The sequence below is a fragment of the Symphalangus syndactylus genome, chromosome 11 (genome assembly GCF_028878055.3).
Source record: "Symphalangus syndactylus isolate Jambi chromosome 11, NHGRI_mSymSyn1-v2.1_pri, whole genome shotgun sequence".
In the NCBI taxonomy this organism is placed as follows: domain Eukaryota; kingdom Metazoa; phylum Chordata; class Mammalia; order Primates; family Hylobatidae; genus Symphalangus; species Symphalangus syndactylus.
The window spans coordinates 70,926,915-70,948,324 of NC_072433.2; the positions used below are offsets into that span (position 1 = coordinate 70,926,915).

The window sequence follows — 21,410 nt, forward strand, 5'->3', positions numbered from 1 at the left end:
AATAATTCTAGACTTCAAATATCTCTAAATCTCCAAATCATGATTCAAACTGAACTGTGCTATAGGCACATTTCCTATTCACTCATGAAATCTTGAACTTCCCAAACTCCAGAACCATGAGTCAAATAAATTCAGTTCATTATAGATCACCCAGGCTGTGGTATTCTCTTACAGCAGAACAAAACTGCCCAAGACAGGATCCTTGATTCATCTATTTCTCTCACAACCTACATTCAATTCATAAGCAAAATACACCCAGAATTAATTTTTTTTTCTACCAACTTCAGAGCTAAAACAAGTTAGTATCCTATTTCAACTGGGTTATTTCAATAGCCTCCCACCTAGTCACCCTACAACTCTTCAAATAGGAGGCAGTGACCATTTTAAGATGTTGGATTCATATTCCTTCTCTGCTCAAAGGTTTTCCATGCCTTCTTGACACACTCAAGTAAAAGCCAAGAGCTTTACTGTGGCTTACAATGCTCTGAGAATAATCCTCTACCACTCCATTTCTCTGGCTGTATCCACTACCCTGCCCTATTTTGCCCTTTTGCTTCAGCCACACTCATGTCATTGCCATACATTGAACAAACCAAACCACTCCTGCTTTTGAACATGCTGTGTTTCCTAGCAGGAAAGCTTTTCCCTTAGATACCCACAGAGTTGCTTCCTTACTTTTTTCGTGTTATCAGGGAGGCCTTCCCTGACCACCCTACGTAAAACAGCACCCTCCTCCTAGTACCTGTCACAGAAGTATTTTCCTTGCCCTGATTAGTTATTTTCCACACCACCTATTAGACCTAGCATATATATATTGTGTTTATTTGTTTTTTTTTGGCCATCTGTTCTCACCAGATTATAAACATGATTAGAACAGGGATTTAGTCTGTTTTGTTCTCTCCTACAACTTTGTTGCCTAGAACGATGTTGGGTCCACAGTAGATTCTCAATCGATATTTTTTGCATTAATGATCTAAATCTACATTACTGATTAAATCAGTATCATGATAATTACAAGAGCAATAAGTCATAGAAAGGTTTTTGATTGGACTCATTACAATTCTAGTACAACAAACCCTTTACTAAATCTCACTTGAGAGGTTGTCTAAAGTACATCAGACTCTCTTAGCATTGATAGTGTTCACGTATTACATGTCTATGTGCAAATCATATGTCCAAGCCCCATCAATGTAAGGCTGAAAATAAAATCATATTAACTTTAAATATTCAAAATAAAACCTTAGCCTTCACCATATGTGACTGTTGTGTTCTCTTTACAAACCCATCCTGCTCATTATTTACTGTGTCAGCCAGCCATCTGGCTCAGAACTTAGGCCTCTGCTCCTTGCACAGGCCACTCTGCTCACTTCTCAAGCTCCCTGAAAGGGTTTCCTCAGGCTGCTGCTGCCGCCACCATACTGCCTCATCCCAAAAGTGGGCATCAAGCTTTCTCTTGAAACTTGTCATACACACAGCACAGTGGAAACCAGGCTGTCACTTAAATAAGTCCTTATCAAGCTCTCCAGTGATCTTCATATTCTGAATCCAGGGGAGAAGATGGGAGAAGCTGGGATTACAGGCACCCACCACCATACCCAGCTAATTTTTTTTTTTTTTTTTTAGTTGAGATGGGGTTTCATTATGTTGGCCAGGCTGGTCTTGAACTCCTGACCTCAAGTGATCCACCCGCCTTGGCCTCCCAAAGTGCTGGGATTACAGGCATGAGCCACTGCACCTGGCCTCTTTTAGTCAATATTTTAGTGGCCCTCAACTGTACAACATAGGCAGCTCTGTATACCATACGCAGGTGTGGAACTGGTTCAGATGCTGTATGGAGAAAACACAGCTAATGCAAGTGCTTCACACTGTTTTTAAAACATGCTGTGGATGCTTATTTCAATGAGCTCTACACTGAACCCTGATAAGAAAAAAAAAAAGGAGTTGCTGTGATTGGGTATCTATAGTTGTGTTCCCTTATGTATTGTGAACAAAATTTATTTTGCAAGCTATTGATTAAGAGAATACACTTAACAGTCAAAGAATTGAGTTCAAACCCCAGTTCAGGGTGACCCTTGGAAAGTGTCTTTGTCTCCCTGAACTACAGTTTCGTCATCTCCAAAATGCAGTCAATCATCCCAGGTGGTTCTGAGGACTAAAGGAGATAACGTAAAATGGCAATGAGCACAGGGCCTGGTGCACAAGAATGGCCATGTGAAGTGTGAGGGGTTGTTCATGTTCATCGGCTGTCACTTCTAACCTAGCCTAAAACTGTTAGGAGGGGAAGGATGAGTGTGGTGTGATGCCCAAGGCAATAAAACTTGGTGCTGGTGACTAACTAACCACTCTCCCAAGGGTAACAGAACAATTGCTTCTTTGTAACCTGGGTTAAATCACTCCCTGGTGTGGCTAACAATGACTAATACAGCAGAAGGGAGTGGGCTCCCCCGGTGCAAGGCACTATTGGGAAGCTGGCTGTGCTCTGCTTACAAAAATGTGGGTCATCAGCGAGCTCTAATTCCTGTAGATCCTACAATAGTCCTTAATTTGCAAAAAGTTTACTCATTTGCAGAAAAGATTTCAACCCTTACGATATACTAAATATAATTTCTGGGAAATTATATCCTTACAGACATCCTAAAGTGAAATACACTCCATTAATGCTGTGTTAATAGCCTTTTGACAAGGCCGACCGTGTCAGTGTATAAGACATTAGAATGGATAGAGACATAGAACTTGGTAGATGATAGGTAACAGGGAATATTAACCAGAAAACTCATATTGAAAACAGAAAAATGGCCCCTTTTGGCCACAATATTGAAATTCTTTTATTTTTGTCTCTCTAATAGCACAGAAAGCCACAATATTTCAACTAGAGGTATTAGAAACGTTACTAGCATTAAGCAAATATGTCGCAACTTGCATAACTTCTTAGAAGTGAGTAAAATCCAGTTCCTCGTTTTTTCAAGATTCCTTTTTACGTAGTGCTCTAGATAGGATTGCAAAAGCAATGATCTTGCAAGAAATGAGACCTTCACTGCAAATGGGATACACCATTAAAATACAAAAGAGAAAGCATTTTTCTTTCTTTGTTTTCTTTTTAAACTTTTATTATAGAATCAGAGGGTGCATGGGCAGGATTGTTACGGAGGCATTGTGCGAGATGCTGAGGTTTAGGGTATGACTGAGCCTGTCACCCTGGTATTGAGCATAATACCCAACAGATAGTTTTTCAACTCTTACCTCCATCTCTCCCTCCCCCATCTAGTAGTTCACAGTGTCTATTGTTCCCATCTTATGTCCCTGTGTACCCAATGTTTAGCTCCCACTTATAAGTGAGAACATGTGGTATTTGGTTTTCTGTTTCTGCATTATTTGCTTAGGATAATGGCCTCCAGCTGCATTCGGATTGCTACAAAGAACCTGATTTCATTCTGTTTTATGGCTGCATAGTATTCCATAGTGTATATGTGGCACATTTTCTTTATCCAATCCACTATTGATGGGCACCTGGGTTAATGCCATGTCTTTGGTATTGTGAATAGAGCTGTCATGAACATACAGGTGCAGGTGTCCTTTTGGTGGAATAATTTACTTTCCTTTGCGTATATACCCAGTAATGGGATTGCTGGGTCAAATGGTAGTTAACTCTTAGTTCTTTGAGAAATCTCCAAACTGCTTTCCACAGTGGCAGGACTAATTTACATTCCCACCATCAGTGTGTAAATGTCCCCTTTTCTTTGTAGCCTTATCAATATCTGTTATTTCTTGATGTTTTAACAAAAGCCATTCTAACTGGTATGAGATGCTATCTCACTGTGGTTTTGATTTGAAAATATGAGTCTTTTTCTTCCCATATATTTAATCTTCTCTACTCATATCAACCTGGTCTAATTTGCTAACCCAAACCTAGACTATATTGCCGCATCCCTGACAGGATTCTGAGAGAGGACAAGAGCCCCACACTCAGGTATTAGCTATTTCAGAGGTGCTCTTAGTCCTCCTAAACTTTCCTTGACAACTGTGAGGACTTTGGCCCCTTAAATCATATTGTTGAGAACTAGACAATGCAGTCACAAGACCTGTGATGCTAAGTGTCTGATTCTTGTTGCAGATTCCCCAATACTCCAATTCTCCAAGCCGTGGATCTTGAGCTGTGACTTCTGTCTGTCATAGGAAGTGTCTTCATCCCCGGAAGAAAGGTAGATCCCCTCAGAACCATGTCAGTCCTCCTCTCCACATCATGCATTGTGGCTCAATCAGACATGCTCCCAATAAAGTTCTCAGGAACAGATAAATCATCATTATTTCCTCATTTCTTTACTTATCTCTGAAAGACACAGAGGAGGGCTAGTGCATGTCAGGTACCCTACTGCCTGTCCAAGTTGTTTCTGCTTTTTAGAAATGTCTAAAAACTCCAGCTGAACTCATAATTTCCCTTCCACCTTTAGCCTACCTTGTTCCTACTTGGGCTTCTTCAACTTGGTGTGTGTCATCACTGAATACCTGGTCACCAAAGTTGGAAACCTCATTGTGATTATTATCATTGACTTTTTCATCTCTGTGACTAAGCATTGTCCCCAATTCCAGCCCCCAATCCATCTTCAAATTCTATTGTTTCTTCCTCTGTAATAGCGAATTCTCTCTATTCCCAGTAAAATTACCATCATGTGTTACCTGCATCAGTATCACAGCCACGTACCAAGTCTGTCTCCCTCTAACTCTGCCCCATGCCAACACTTCCTCCTGCTTTAGTCGCTTTCCACCTCCACATTCTTCATTCTTCTGCCTGCTCTGCTCTCCACTGCCTTCAGTAAAAGAAGTCCAATCTTCATAAATTATCTTGCAAGGCCTGTCAGCATATGGTGCCTCCTTACTCCAGTGACATTTTCAGTATTTTCCTCTTTGTCATCCAATCTGATTGACACTAATCCACCTCAGCTCTTGTGCTCTTTCTTTGCCTCCAAGCCCTTTCATCCACTCTTCTCTTTGTCTTGAGTACCCCTTCTCGCTAAGCTCCCTTCATCCTCTGGCTAATTCCTATTTGTTTTACGAGTCTTGGATTCAGTGTCACTTTCTTCAGAAACCTGTTACTGACTTTCCAAATCCTGATTAGGCATTCCTCGAGAGTATCCTCTTAACCATATCTTCCTCACTAGAACACTTAGCACATTCTATTTTAACTGCATATTTGTTTTTCTGATTATCTCAGATTGTCAGTTTATAAAGAACCCAGTCTTTCTTTTTTACTGTTCCATTCCCTGTACCCAGAGCAAGTGTTCCTGAATGAATACATGAATAAATGAGTGAGTATAATGGAAATAAAGAAGAAAACATGTTTCAAAGGAGTGATCCACATGTTAGATGCATCTGAGAGAGCGAGGGAGCTGAGAACGAAGTGAACTGTGGACTCATAGGTAGATGGTCTATGACCACAGCAAGAGCACTTTCAGTGGAGTGATGAGACAGAAGCCAGAGCCACGTGGATTGAAATTGGCTGGGACATGAGTGTGTGTAGACAGCAAATGTATGGACAAGTTGCTTAAAAAGTTGTGCCATGATAAAAGGAAGACATTGTTGATGGAGGAAGGAGAAGGGCTGACTGCAGGAACATACACATGAAAGATTGAAGAAATCCTTTGTAAGAAAGTCAGAATTATCCTTAGGGTCACCAAAAAGGCAGACACACACAAAAAAGGAAAACATAATTGGGCAAAAGTCCACAAACACATTTTAAATCAAAGTTCTGATAAAATGTGCTAGGACAAGTAAGAAAATTCCAGAAAGCACTAGCAAAGTAAGTTTACAATGTTGCTTAGTTCTGCTTTGTGCAGCAAGTAATAACTGTATTGGTAGATTTTATTGGCCTGTTGTGATAACAACATAAAGGGAAACAGCTGGCACTGGGGTGCAGGAAATCCTTTTGCTTTAATACATTATTAAATATTTAAGCCACAAAAGTATGAAGACTTATATATCAGTCAACCACCTAATCACTTCCCAGGTTAAGGAATAAAAAAAAAATTATTAAATACAGTTGTGAATCTAGAATTTAAAATGATATTTATCCCAAATGTGCACATTTCCAAAGTGCAATTTATTTTTTAGCATGACAAATGTTTCCACTGTGGGAAGTCATAACCAACTTGTAGAAGTTTATACAGGAAATATTTTCAGTAAACAAAGTGGAGTGCAGAATTTCAAGAAGAAAGTGTGAGGGACGTGATGATAAAAGCAAAAGAAGACTAGCAGATGTGCCCCAGGCCCTCCTCATTGTCATCAATCATAAGCCTGTCCTACTCCGTGGTTCCCAAGCAGTAGGTCTTGGACCCCTGGGGGTAGCAGAATTTATTGTGAGGGGTCTGTAAATCCATATGCACATTCAGTATGGAGAGACTAAATAAATAATATGTCATAGACACACATTATTTTTAAACTGTCTGTAGTTCAGGTGATGGATAACTTAGAAATTCAGTTACTTGCTTTGCCAAATTAATAGCAGCCTTTGATCATTAATGTATTTTCTCAATCTACAGACATTAAAAATATAATTTCTAGCATGACAGTCCTCATACTCAAAAAATTTGGGGCTATTGCTATTGTTATTTGCTAGAAAACATATGTAAAGCCACTGGATGGTCATTTAAATGGGAAATAAAAGTTTGATTTAATGTTTTAATAGTTGTTTGCAGCCGGGCGCGGTGGCTCACGCTTGTAATCCCAGCACTTTGGGAGGCCGAGGCGGGCGGATCACGAGGTCAGGAGACCGAGACCACGGTGAAACCCCGTCTCTACTAAAAATACAAAAAAAAAAAAAATTTAGCCAGGCGTGGTGGCGGGCGCCTGTAGTCCCAGCTAGTCGGAGAGGCTGAGGCAGGAGAATGGCGTGAACCCAGGAGGCGGAGCTTGCAGTGAGCCGAGATTGCGCCACTGCACTCCAGCCTGGGCAACAGAGCGAGACCCCGTCTCAAACACAAAACAAAACAAAACAAAAAGTTGTTCACATTATAAAAATATCACTTGCAATAAATTTCAAGGAATAAGCTTGTTTTATTCACTTTTTGTTTCTGCAGAATGCTTGCGTGCTAAAGCCCTTCTTAGTCCATGCTCAATAGCACAAGGCAGTCAGACCTTGGAAAATGAAATCGAACATCTAAGGACCAGTTCTCTCGGATTCTGAGTGGAGTTTCTCTCACTCTTTTGAACACTGATAGTCCTTCTTTTGGTGAAAAAAGGGAGGCGGAAATCTCACCTTCCTTCCGCTTGCCTTCTGCTTGCTATGCCCTGAGCCCCACTAGGCAGCTCTACCCAGCATTGGCTTCTGTTTCTTTTTTTTTCTTTTTTTTTTTTTTTGAGACAGAGTCTCGCTCTGTCGCCCAGGCTGGAGTGCAGTGGCGCAATCTCGGCTCACTGCAAGCTCCGCCTCCCGGGTTCACGCCATTCTCCCGCCTCAGCCTCCCGAGTAGCTGGGACTACAGGCGCCAGCCACTGCGCCCAGCTAATTTTTTGTATTTTTAGTAGAGACGGGGTTTCACCATGGTCTCGATCTCCTGACCTCGTGATCCGCCCGCCTCAGCCTCCCAAAGTGCTGGGATTACAGGCTTGAGCCACCGCGCCCGGCTTGGCTTCTGTTTCTAATCCATCTGCCCTTCTTTGAGTTATTCACGCAGAGGAGCTCAAGGCTCCTTGGGCATCCTCATTTGCCGAGGTCCTTAGCACGCACCCTTCATTGAGTGTTGAATTGCTTTTTAGTCATCTGTTTCAAATGCCTTTGTTTTTCCTCACCATAAGAGAATAAATAAATTGAAATATCTGAGCATATAATTCATATTGCTTGTTGAATGAAATTGATTGTGGGGGAAAAGCAATGGCCCATTCTTTTCTCAACTTCTCTTTCTCACTGTTGTCTAACTGAACAATAGAAATGCTCTTTTGAATATAGTCGTGTTTTCCAAAAACTCTTCACTGAAATATTTTCTAAAGTGAGACAGCACAAAAGATGGCACACTGACCCAGCATCATCACTTTGAGTTCCAGAATGAGAAATTGACTTCTTTATGAATTGTCTTTCAATCCTGATCACATGAAGAAGAAAATCTTAATTCAGTGTTGGTGTGTATTTAACACGCTTCACACTGCCTTTTGCCCTTTCTCTATTTTTTTTAACAGAGAGAATGTCTACACCTCACTTTTGGAGTCTTCAGCAGAAGATAACAGTATTTACCCAAACTTTAAGGCATTGTTTTATATTCATTGTGTATATCTATATATATAATAGCTACTTTCTATTTAAGTCCAATGATATGGTTTGTAAATCTGTTTACAATAGTGATATAATCTTTTAAAATAATAGAAAAAGTGGTTCCATTTAAAGAAAAATCTATGGATAATTGATGGTTTCATGGTACAGAAGAAAACATGTAATTTATTCAAAAACAAAGTTTGTGAGGACCTGCCCTGTCACAAAGCAAATACATTAGTGAGAAGCAGAGAGTATTAACCTGTGATCCTGAACTCTTTTGTCAATGTGGAAAAGCCATTCATCACCCAGCATCCTGTAAGAGGACCCAGAAGAGGTTACTTTTATGGCCATATGAGGTGAGTAGGTGATACGATTTGGCCGTGTCCCGACCCAAATCTCATTTTAAATTGTAGCTCCCATAATTCCCACATGTTGTGGGAGGGACCCGGTGGGAGATCAAATCGTGGGAGTGGTTTCTCCGATACTGTTCTCATGGTAGTAAATAAGTCTCACAACATCTGATGATTTTATAAGGGGCTTCCCCTTTTGCTTGGTTTATATTCGCTCTTGTCTACAGCCAGGTAAGATGTGCGTTTTGCCTTCTGCCATGATTGTGAGGCCTCCTCAGCCACGTGGAACTCTGAGTCAATTAAATCTCTTTTCCTTTGTAAATTACTTAGTCTCAGTTATGTCTTTATTAGCAGCATGAGAACAGACTAACACAATAGGCATGTGGGAGTCATCAGAGTCCTGACCAGGCTTTCTGCTACATGTGTTTACACTGTTACCCATAGCACTGGCCCCATGTCTTTGAATGTGAAGAAGAATAATAAAAGGAATGTAACTTTCATTACATTTTAACCTGGCAGCACATCACTTTTCCCATGCCACAGTGTCATAGAAGCCATTCATACAAGGGGTTTATTACATTTTGAGATGCTGACAAAAGAGTTCTCAAGTGCATTGCTCAACTCCAGTCAGACGTCACTGGCTATCGTTTCAAAGCCAGTGGGTGTAAAACTTGCTGTTCCTTTCTATTTGTGAGATAATCCTGGCTCTCCCTTCCCCTCCAGGATATGGCTGCCAAAAGGAATTAATGCCATACCTACTCCATCCACGATGACCTCCAAAACAGAAGTAAATGTTTCTTATGCTCACTGAAAACATTTCCCCAAAAGACTGCAAATAGTACAAATGCCTACTCCAGTGATGGATAATTCCAGCAACATTTTTTTTTCAGCCAAGTGAAGATAGCATCACAAGTGGGGATAAAGTGAACTGGAGTCTCTGACTTTGACATTCCAATCCTTGATCATTCACTGCCTAACTCTGCTCTCAAATTGACCATTCGACCTCTTTTTTGGAAGTCATCTTCCTTGAAAATGAGACCTACTAGCATGTACTTCTTGCCTAAGCAACAGATACAGTGGAAGCTGTACAGAGGCAGTAGCCATGGCCTAATCTACAGTGCAGAAGTTCTTTCCAGAATTTTTTTTTCCCAAAAAGTTCTTAAATCACACAGCTTCATCAGTGTCAAAGGCTACAGTCAGACAGAGGGCCCTTCCTTCTGCTAAAGACTAGACCTTTGCCTTGTATGGGCTCATTTATCCTACATTTTGATGTGCTTGTAGAAATAGTGGACACTTTCTTTTCCTTATATTCTTAGTTTGGTGAATATTATCTACATGAGTCATTTTAATGTTTTTTTGTTTTAGTTCTCTGTTTTTGTGCTGTGAGACTCTGAATTTCCAGATAGCTGCCAAAAGTGGAAAAAAATATGCCTTACTTACTTCTCAAAGACAGAGGTTTTATAAAATGAGGATGCCATTTCTTACCCATCAAACATACTTTGCCTTTTGGCATCACTTGGAATATAGAAGAGAACACACTCACATTTCTCCTAGGGCTGAGACTAGATAGCAAAACTTGATCTTGGAAATGTACAAAGATGATATTGTTATCTTTTTCCTCAGCCATTGCTGAAAAACTGAATTTAGTTGAAATACTTATTTGCTGAGCAGTAAGAAAAAGTGTTGAGAGAAAAATAGACTTCATTTAAAAGTGGCAAGACAGAAGTAGTGTCTTGTGTGGACACATTGGTTTGTATGCTTGAGCCAAATAGTTTACAGAGAGTAAGAGGCACCCAGTTTTTCAGAACACCACGCCATACACTGTCACCTCCAGCTAGTTATTTTCTTCATAATTCTCTAGTGAACTGAAGAAACAAATTAATATCCAAAAGTTAACCTCTGTTTAAATAAAAACACTACACCGAATGGTTAGTCATACTAAATGCTTTGACATCCCATCTTAATAAGGGACTAATTGGATTAAACTTTAATTATCCAGATATAAAGTAAAACATACAGTAGTGAATTTTTATAATGTTTATTACTATAAAAAAGATAAATGGTTATTTATAAAATAATGTGTGAACCTTTTCTTGATCTTGAGGGGTCAAAGGAACGGGTAATGACTAATAATACTGATAAGAAACCATATGTGGAAGACTGTGGTGAATTAAATAAAAAAGCCCCAGGGACATCTCGTTGTGCCTGATTTGGCCCAATCTGTTGACCACCTTGGCTTTTAATTCCGCTCATTAGGAACAGTCTTCAGCAAAGATAGCCATTAGGCAAGTTACAAACAGTGTGTTAATGTCTTTGATGAGGTTTTCTATTTTTCTTGCTTTGAAGCTTTGAAAACTACTTCTGGTGATTATTATAATTGAAGTCCATTTGCACACTGATTTTTCTTTATTTTTCTTTAACCTTGATTTTGGCCTCAATCTCCACCAAGGGGAAGTAGCATTGCTGCTAATCCCATCTTGGCAGAATTGTTGGGTTCCACCCCAGCAGTCACCAAAACATTCAGGTTTAGTCAGAACACCAATTCGTCACTTCATAAAACCAAATCTTTTCTCCATCCCACAATAACCTGTTCATAGACCAAAGGGAGAGTGAAAGAGATGGAGTCAACTCACTGAATAATAGGGCCAGGCCCTCCCACATGTGGAGAGGTCTGAGATACTTCCATTTTTTTTTTTTTTTTTTTAGTCTCCTTGAAGATTTAAAATAAAATGAAGAAGAAAGAAGTGTCAGAACAGAATAGCAAACATTATAGCACATTTTAAGTACTTTAAATCATGCCCTAAACACATAACAAAATAACCTTTTTGGAAGGCAAGAACAAATGGCCCAATTAAGGCCCTTTGTCAATATAAGACCCTGGCTAAATGGCCCTCCTGAGGATCTTTATCTCTCAACCATCATAGCTGCTGCTCAGAGGTGGATGGAAGTTTCAGGACCAGTTAGACTCATTTTATAAATAAACCAATGTGAAGAACCTAAATGATGTGCTTTAGAGCACAGCCAATTAGCTGATGAAAAAGCATATGGCAATGTGCTCCCTATGCAGGTGGAAGAAACATGGAAGGCATAGGAGAGTTTTTGGGTGTGTGGAAGGACTACTTGCAATTGATAAGGTGATGAATACCGAGAGCATCATTGCAGTGAAAATAAATATTGGGCAAAACCACCATAAAATTGACTGAGTCATGCCCAGATGTCGCTAATCAAGACTCCAGATTGATATTTCCACATGATTTCAGTAAGAACTGCAATTATGATGTTACTTCCTAAGATGGAGGAAAGACAGCTTCCTTTTTTTTTTTGAAATTTCTTGTTTCTAGTATTCTTATTCCGTCTTTAGTTCTCCAGCTGGGAATCTATGTGAGAGCCCTGTGGAGACAGATGACAACCTTTTCCATGGAATTATTTAGCTCGAAAGCAAGGATGTTAGGATTTGATTTTGATTCAGTCTTTTGTGAGACACACTCTTCTTTGAGTCATGCTTTAATAATTTGGAACTCAGCAATGACTTTATTTATTTGGGGGAATTTTACTTTTCTAGAGAGCCAGAATAATTCTTCCCTTTTAGATATCACAAGCAGACACTGGAAAAAGTAGACACTGGAAAAGCTGCTTTTTGTATCTTTCTCATAGGATTCTGGGCTCCTTAGCAACTTGGCCAGCCATCTTGAATCAAAAGTTGGGCAAATGCTATTGGCTCTGTTTCCTCATAGATCATTTCCAGCTGTTACCTCAACACAAATATGAGACCTTCTGAATTCAAGAAAACTTGAACTTTTCATTGGATCTGCATATAAAGATTGGATGCAATGATTAAAAAGAAGTGTCCAATCCTATGCTGTGAGAATGTCAAGATCTGGATATTACTCTACCATTAGTGGGAATCTAACTTGATACAAATGTTCTAGTAGGCAATTTGGCAATACAAATAAAAATCCTCAAAATTTTTAAAATTCAAGATAGCAGACAACACACGCATTAACCTCCCATTTCTTCCAAGATTTTTGCGTTAAACATAGATATATAGAATAGAATACCCGTTTATATGTATATGTCTCAGAGTTGAGTAAGGAAAATTAAGTCAAATAGTTCAATAGAATTCAACACAGGGAACTATGTATGAAGTTGTAGGAATATCTAAAAAGCCAGATAAATTAGGGACACCCACTACCACCAGCAGGGCTGAAGCAACCAAGGGAGAAGGCATTGCCAAAGCCCAGGATCCAGGACTGCCTGGCAGGAGCTGGAACCATGGATTAAGGGGCTGTTTGGGGTCTAAATGAGATGGAAGAAATGTAGCCACATCAAGAGAGACTGCCCAAGGCAGAAAGAAATGGAAGAAATATCCTGCCTTTGTCATTCTTCCCTCTCTTCAGTATCCCACCAGCATTTCCCAATGGCTGAAGCTGTTGGAAGCCAGTTGGCAAGAAAATGTCATTTGCAGGGGTCAGTTCCCTGTGGTAAAGAGCAGAGTCTGGCACAGCAGACGAGAGAGAGTAGCGTATGTGCATCCCTAAAGGATGAGACATTTAAAAAATTCCTGGAATATGAAAATTAAGTGGGAGCCATTTAACAGAAGAAAAGGGCAGAGAAATTGTCAGCCTACAATAGACTCTGAGAGCTCTGCAGAAGAAAAGAACAAATCTGCCTGTGGAAACCCAGAGATGCCCTGAGTGCAGAAGATAAAATCAGAGAGAGTACTTAAAGGTCTGACTATCCCAGAATTCTTCCAGTCAGTGCCTCATTGCCAGTGTATACAACAGTGAGAAGGCTTCCAACAGTTTACCTGCAGGCAAAATATATGATGAATCCTTACTAAAGAAACTGAGCAAACTGTGAAAAGCGAAAATTTCTGAATTTACAGGTGCCTCAAAGAAAAGTCATTATCATTTGGGCATTTGCAGAGACTCAGCATGACAGCGAGCTCCCAATCCACTGATCTTACATCAAAGTTACCAGTCATTGCCTGGCCCATTGCAGCAACAAATTCCAGTAAGAAAAAAAAGAGATCTATTACAAAAACAATCTTACACAAAAGTGGAAACATCTACTCCGTCAGCTCAGCCCACTCTTCTTAATAACAGTCAGAAATCACTAGCATGTAAAGAGAACTAGCAACATAAAAAGAGAAATAACAAATTTTACAAAGTAGAAAAATAACTTTGGAGTAAGATGAAATGATTTAGGTAACAAAAAAGACATTAAAAATCATTCTTATAAATGTTTTCCAAAAGATTCAAGGAGGCCAGGTGTGGTGACTCATGCCTGTATTCCCAGCACTTTGGGAGGCCAAGGCAGGAAGATTGCTTGAGGCCAGGAGTCTGAGACCAGCCTGTGTAACATGGTGAGACACCTCCATCTCTACAAAAGAATAAAAACAAAAGATTCAAGGAAATATGACACCTACAAAACAAGAAATAGAACAATGAGAGAATGAGAAAGAGGTCTTAGAGATTTAAAGTATAATTTCCAAAACTTAAAATTTATTAGAGAGGCTGGAAAAAAATATCAAAGCAGGTTAACAAAATGTTAAACAAAAAAGTAAAAGATGGAAAATATGAGGAAGAAACTGAGAGGGCCTGTATTCAACTAATACAAAATCCAGAAAGACGAAAAGGCAAAGTGTTAAAATTATTTCAGCAAATAATAAAAAGATACATACTAGAGCTAAGGACAAGAATCTTCCATTTGAAATGGCCCACCAAATGTCCAACTCGATGAATGAAAACAGATCTCCCACTAGCCACATTGTGATGAAGCTTCAGAACAATATAATTTAAAAAGAAGAACCCAAAAGCTTCTAGGAAGAAAAAAACTCACAAGCCACGAAGGAGAGGGGTTGAAGTTCAGCAGTAAAATTATGTTCCACCTAGAATACTCTATAAACATAATGTCAAAGATACAAGCACTAAGTACGCTTACCACCTGTGTATCATCTCTTATGAAGCTATTTGAGTGTTCTTCACCAGCAGAATCTGTAAACTAGGGCGGTGTAAACAGAAGAACTGACCCAGGACAAAGTAAAGGGATCTCCCAAGTTGTGGCCAACCTAAGGGGCGACCAATCTCGGGACTAGTAGGATAATAATCCCCAGGGGATAGGCTTCTGGGACAATATGTAGCTTTTTGAACAGCTAATATACCTTAGAGTGTGAAAAATCTAAAGAACACATAACAAGGGTGGGATGGGAAGTTATAGAAATTCCAGGGGAAAAAAAACTTGTACAAGAAAATCTTGATCAAATAGAAGCAAACGGAATGCTGTGATTTTTAAGGAATCTGTGGACCATCACACTAGTATTCTTTAGGTGGCCCAGATTCCTGTACAAGTGCTCATGAAGAAGGCGCTGGAAGCCTAGTACGTCTCTTGGCATGGCACATATCTGTTTATGCATTAAACTGTAACACTGCCAAATCAGTTTATTAGTTTTCTCCTTAAGAGACAACATAAGGACATAACATGGAAGATTTATTCGTGTTTGCGGGAGAGCACAGAAATGTTAAGTACTTAGGTTACTCAGAAGTCAAAGCAGAAAAAAACAAGAGGTGGAACACAAGTTTTCTGAGGGGAAAGATGGAAGAAAAAACAGAACTCCAGTGATCTCATCTTTTAAGGGAACGGTCAAATATGAAGATATACTGTCAAAATTGGAGAAAAAACAGGAATTTAGCCATATTAACTAAAGATACAAAACAAATCAATATTAAAGCTAAAAGTAATAACATAAACATTGAGGAAAGAAAATAGGAGGGTGTAATTAAAATGAGCAAATCCTTATCTTCATCTCAGGGAGTCACTGCATATTGTCTAAAGTAAAGAAGTAAATAGAAGAATACACATACTATCTAGCCTTGATACTCAAAAGTGTGGTCTGCAGACCAGAAGGATTGACATCACTTGTTAGAAAAGCCAAATCTTGGCAAAACTACTGAAATGGAATCTGCATTTTAACAAGATCCATGCATATTTTATAAATACATTTAAGTTCGAATACCACTTTTCTGTAATAGGGATTCTCAATCTTTGCTATGCATTATTAGAGTCATATGGAGAGCTTAAAACATTATTTTAAGAAGAGCAAAGCCCAGTCCTTACCTTAAGAAATTATGCTTTAAATGGGATGGAGCCCAGAAATCAGTACTTTTTTTTTTTTTTTTTTTACATTTTCTGAGGTGATTCTAATATGCAGTCATGGTTAAGAACCTGTGATCTAGAATAACAGTGGTAAGTGACCAACAGAATGAAAAAACTGATTTTGAAAATTTGCTTCTGGATCTATCTGGGCAATGTGCTGAAGATAGAGAAACATGGGGAAGAAGACTGTTATTTTAATCATGAGAAAATTTATAATCTTTCACCTTCACTGTGCCACATGTACTGCTTTGATATATAGATTTATCTTGCATGCATGCATACTTTGATTCAGCAATTATATTTCTGGGGATATTCTAAGCATAGTAACTTATTAACTATAAAAAGCATATGTTCATGGAAATTCATCATAATATTGTTCATAATTTTAATAATTATGGTACAATAAAAATGTTTATCAAAAGAACAATAAATAAAAATGTACAACACAACACCATAGCACACTTGGATAATAATAAATACTTGATTAATGTATTGCTTTAGGTCTACACTTGTAACAGAACTACTAGTTGTCCCTTAATATCCATCTTTTCCCTCTTTTATTGTAACATAGCCTTTGATTTGGGGATGGTCAAGGGCCAACAGGGATGATTTTCCCACCCTCTTTTGCAGCTAAGTATATCTAGGCTACTAAATTCTAGCAATGAGATGTAGGGAAAAGTTGTGTGTGCAATTTCCCGAAAGTGTTCATTATGGAGGAGGTAGGCCCTTTTCCCCATTTCGTTCTTTTTGCTGGCTTGAATGTGTCACTGGAGCTGAAGAAGTCATCCTAGACAGTAAGGTGATCCAGGAGTGGGAGGCCATGCTTGCCAGAGCAATAACTAACACAGAAATAGCCTAAGCCCCTGATGCCATGAAGCACATACCAGTCCTGAAATGCTTTTCTCCAAACTTCCACATAAAATAACAAATCAAGTTCTAGTTTTTTAAAGCCAGAATTACCTTTCCTATTCTGTTACTTGTAGCAACCTCATTCTAACGAGTACAATACTCATTAACAAGAAAAACAGTTTAAAATAAATGTACTGGGAAAAGATAAGTTGCAAACGATAATTTATTTTGGGAACAACCAGATATAAGATAAGTAAGAACAGAGAAGACTTGAACAACACTATAGACCAATTAGAACTAACAAACACTCTGCCAAACAGCAGCAAAACCTACATTCTCCTCAAGTTCACATGGAATATTCTTCAGGATAAACCACATACTAACTAGGCCACAAAACAAGTCTTAACAAATTATACAAAATGTATTTTCCAATCACATTGGAATGAAACCAGAAATCAATAACAGAAGGAAAATCCACAAATATGTGGAAAGTAAACAACATACTCTTAAACAGTCAGTGAATCAAAGAAGTCACAAGGGAAATTAGAAAAACACTGTGAGACAAATGAAAATAAAAATACAACATACAAAAATTTGAGATGGGCCAGGTGTAGTGGCTCATGCCTCTAATCCCAGCACTTTGGGAGGCCATGGCAGGTGGATCACCTGAGGTCAGGAGTTTGAGACCAGCCTGCCCCACATGGCAAAACCCCATCTCTACTAAAAATACAAAAAATTAGCCGGGTGTGGTGGTGGGTGCCTGTAATCCCAGCTACTCAGGAGGCTGAGGCAATAGAATCACTTGAACCTGGGAAGCAGATGTTGCAGTGAGCCGAGATTGCACCACTGCATTCCAGCCTGGGCGACAAGAGTGAAACTCCATCCCAAAAAAGAAAAATTTGAGATGCAGTGAAAGCAGTGCTAAGAGGAAAGTCTATAGCTATGGACAAACATTTAGTAAGAACAAAGATCTCAAATCAACGACGAAACTTTACACCTCAAGGAACTAAAAAAAGAACAAACTACATCCAAAGCTAGCAGAAGAAAGGAAATAATTACGATTAGAGCAGAAACAGATAAAATAGATATTTTTTTAAATCATGAAAATAAGAGTACATGTTTTTAAAAAGATCAACAAAAAGAGATAAAACTAAAATAACTAAAATCGGTAATGAAAGAGAGGGCATTACATGAAATAAACAGGATTATATGAGAGTATTTTTAAAAATTGTATGCCCACAAATTGGATAAACTAGAAGAAATGGATAAACTCCTAGGAATACACAACCTACCAAGAGTGAGCCATGAGAAATAGAAAATCTGAACAGGCCAATAATTAGTAAAAATAGTGAATTTGTATAAAAATTTCCCCAAAAAAGATAACTCCAGGACCAGATGACTTCACTAGAGAATTCTACCAAACATTTAAAGAATTAACACCAATCCTCTTCAATATCTTCCAAAAAATTGAAGAGTAGGGAACAACTCCAAGCTCATTCTATGAGGCTAACATTACCTTGATACCAAAGTCAGATAAACACACTACAAGAAAAGAAAACTACAGACTAATATTCCTAATGGATATTAATGCAAAATCATCAACAAAATACTAGTAAACTGAATTCAACAGCAAATTGAAAGGACTACACAACATAACCAACTGGGATTTATTCCTGGAATGCAAGAATGGTTTAATATACAAAAATCAATCAATATAATACATCATATTAACCAAATGGAGGACCAAAAACACACAGCCATCTCAACTGATGCAGAAAAAAAGCATTTGATAAGATTTAACACCCTTTCGTAATATGTTAAAAAATAAACACTCAACAAACTAGGAATAGAATGAAACTACCTCAGCATATCAAGACCATACACGAAAGGCCCACAGAAAACATCATACTCAACAGTGAAAGACCAAAGCCTTTTCTTTTAAGATCAGGAACAAGACAGGAATGCCTGCCTGATATAAATATTTCTATTCAATATAGTATTTGAAGTCAGCCAGAAAAATTAGGCAAGAAAAATAAATTGGAAGAAGTAAAATTATCTTTCACAGATGACATGTATATGTAGGAAACTCTAAAAATTACACATACACACAAACAAACCTGTTAGAACTAATAAGATAATTCAGCAGATTTGCAGAATACAAAATCAACATATAAAAGTCATTTGCACTTCTACAAACTAACCATGAAAAATATGAAAAGAAAATTAAGAAAACAACCTACAGTAGCATCAAAAAGAATAAAATATTAGGAACAAAGTTAACAGATGAGTTGAAAGACTTGTACAGTGAAAACTACAAAACATTACTGAAAGAAATTTTGAAAGATACAGATAAATGGAAGCATATTCCATGTTCATGGATGGGAAGGCATAACATTATTAAGATAGCAATATTACCAAAATGACCTACACAATCAATGCAATCCTTGTCCAAATCTCAATGGCAATTTTTTAGCTAATTTTTTTAAAAAGTTATCCTAAAATTCACATGGAATTTCAAGGGACCCTGAATGGTCAAAACAATTCTGAAAAAGAAGAACAAAGTTGGAGGACTCTTACTTCCTGATTTTAAAACCTATTATAAAACTACAGTAATCAAAACAATGTGGTGCTCGCATACAGACAGGCATCAGTACCAGTGGAATAGAATAGACAGCCCAGAAATAAACCATCACAAATATTGTGACATAATCTTTGACAAGGTTATGGGGAAAGGACAATATCTTTAACAAATGATGTTAAGAAAACTGTATATACACATGGAAAAGAATGAAGTTGGATCCTTATTTTATGTCATATACAAAAATTTACTCAAAATTGATTAAAACCATAAATGTAAGACTCAAAACTATAAAACTTCTTGAAGAAAATATAGGGGAAAATCTTCATAATATTGGATTGACCATGATATATTGGATTTGATAACAAAAGCACAGGCCACAAAAGCAAAAATAGACAAATGATGCTCAATCAAGCTAAAAAACTTCTGTGCATCAAAGGACACACTCAATACAATGAAAAGGCAATCTACAGAATGGGAGAAAATATTTGCAGATTATTTATCTGATAAGCAATTAATATCTAGAATGTATATTTTAAAAGACCTACAATTCAATAACAAAAAATCAAACAATCTGACTTTATGCGTAAAGTGAGTAAAGGACTTGAATAGGCATTTCTATGAGGAAGATGTAAAAATGGCTAACAAGCATATGAAAAGATGTTCACTATTATCAATCATCACAGAAATGCAAATTAAAACTATGAGCTATCACCTCACATCCATTAGTATGCCTAATATTTTAAAAAGTAGAAAATAACAAGTGCTAGTGAGTATGGAGAAAAATTGGAACACTTATGCACTGTTGGTGGGGGTGCAAAATGGTGCAACCACTATGGAAAACAGCATTGTAGCTCTTCAAAGAGTTAAAAATAGAATTACCATATGATCCAATAATTCCATTTATGAGTATGTATTCAAAAGAATTGAAAGAATTGGTTCTTGAAGAGATTGCTACACACCCGTGTTCATAGAAGCACTACTTGCAGTAGCCAACAGGTGGAAGCAACCCAAATATGCATCGACAGGTGAATTGATCAACAAAATATGGTACATATACACACTATAGAACAGTATTCAGCCTTAAAAAGGAAGGGAATCCTATCACATGCTACAATGTGAGTGAACCTCGAGGGCATTATGCTAAATGAAATAAGCCAATTCACAAAAAGACAAATACTGAATGATTTCACTTACACGAGGTATCTAGAGTAGTCAAATTTATATAAACAAAAAATAGAAAGTTGGCTAAAATGGGGGGAGAGAAAAAACAGAGTTGTTTAATGAGTATAAAGTTTCAGTTCTACAAGACAAAAAAATTCTGGAGATCTATTTCACAACACTGAATAAACAACATTGCTGAACTGTACACTTAAGATTAAGATGGTAGATTGTATGTTATGTGTTTTTATCACAATAAAATATGTATTTTGATAAACAACAACTCAGTGTGTGACTTTGAATGCACATGGGGGGAGGGGGGAGGGGGGAGGGATAGCATTTGGAGATATACCTAATGTTAAATGATGAGTTACTGGGTGCAGCACACCAACGTGGCACATGTATACACGTGTAACTAACCTGCACGTTGTGCACATGTACCCTAAAACTTAAAGTATAATTTTAAAAAAAGTATTATAAATAGGAAAACAAAACAAAACAAAAGTATAGAAGAGTATACAACAAAATGGTCATAATAACTAGCAACACTACAATTGAAACTTCTTAACTTTCTAAATTCTCTGAGATTTGTACAGTAGGCATAAAATATTTTTATATTTACAAAAAATGAAGCTGTTTCCACTTTTAAAAATACAAAACAAAACTTCTATTGGGGCTTACTATGAGTGAATGACTTATATACGGGAAACCTGTATTTGCCAAAGAAGCAATTACATTCTCCTGAGAAATTCGAGACTCACCATCCTCTAGGGGACCTTTGTGTGGTGTTTGATTCCTCTGGGACAGTTGGGTCTTCTGTCTAGTCCAGGGAAGAAGAAGCAAAAGCTAGGTAGTCCTCTAGCACACAAAGTGAAAAAGCTAGCTGTCTTCAAAGAACAATTTTGTTTCACAGATTTCTTTAACCTCAAAAACCTGCAAAGCAGAGGTGGACATGGCAGGAGGAGGAGCCAGTTAGGCCGGGGTTGGGCGATTAATTGCTTTAGACAGAATTTCCCAGCCCAAGTGTACATTGACATTTTAGCTTTGTGTTGCAACTCTTTTATCTTGACCCTGACTG

At 38.0% G+C, this 21,410-nt stretch overlaps 1 protein-coding gene across 2 annotated transcripts in view; it reads left to right on the plus strand.

Moving 5' to 3' along the window:
• The window catches only part of XRCC4 (X-ray repair cross complementing 4), a 315,918-nt gene extending 305,138 nt beyond the window's left edge, over positions 1 to 10,780 (plus strand). The window contains exons 8-10 of one of the 2 annotated variants that reach the window (XR_010114442.1): positions 4,112 to 4,199; positions 8,167 to 8,595; positions 9,313 to 10,780. Coding sequence is in view for 1 of the 2 variants with exons in the window: in XM_063612826.1 (XP_063468896.1) it covers positions 4,112 to 4,157 (46 nt within the window). In the remaining variant the exon portion in view is untranslated. Of the gene's footprint in view, positions 1 to 4,111; positions 5,135 to 8,166; positions 8,596 to 9,312 lie in introns of those variants that run through there. The other variant, XM_063612826.1, reaches the window with a different exon arrangement.
• Positions 10,781 to 21,410: the final 10,630 nt, after the last annotated feature.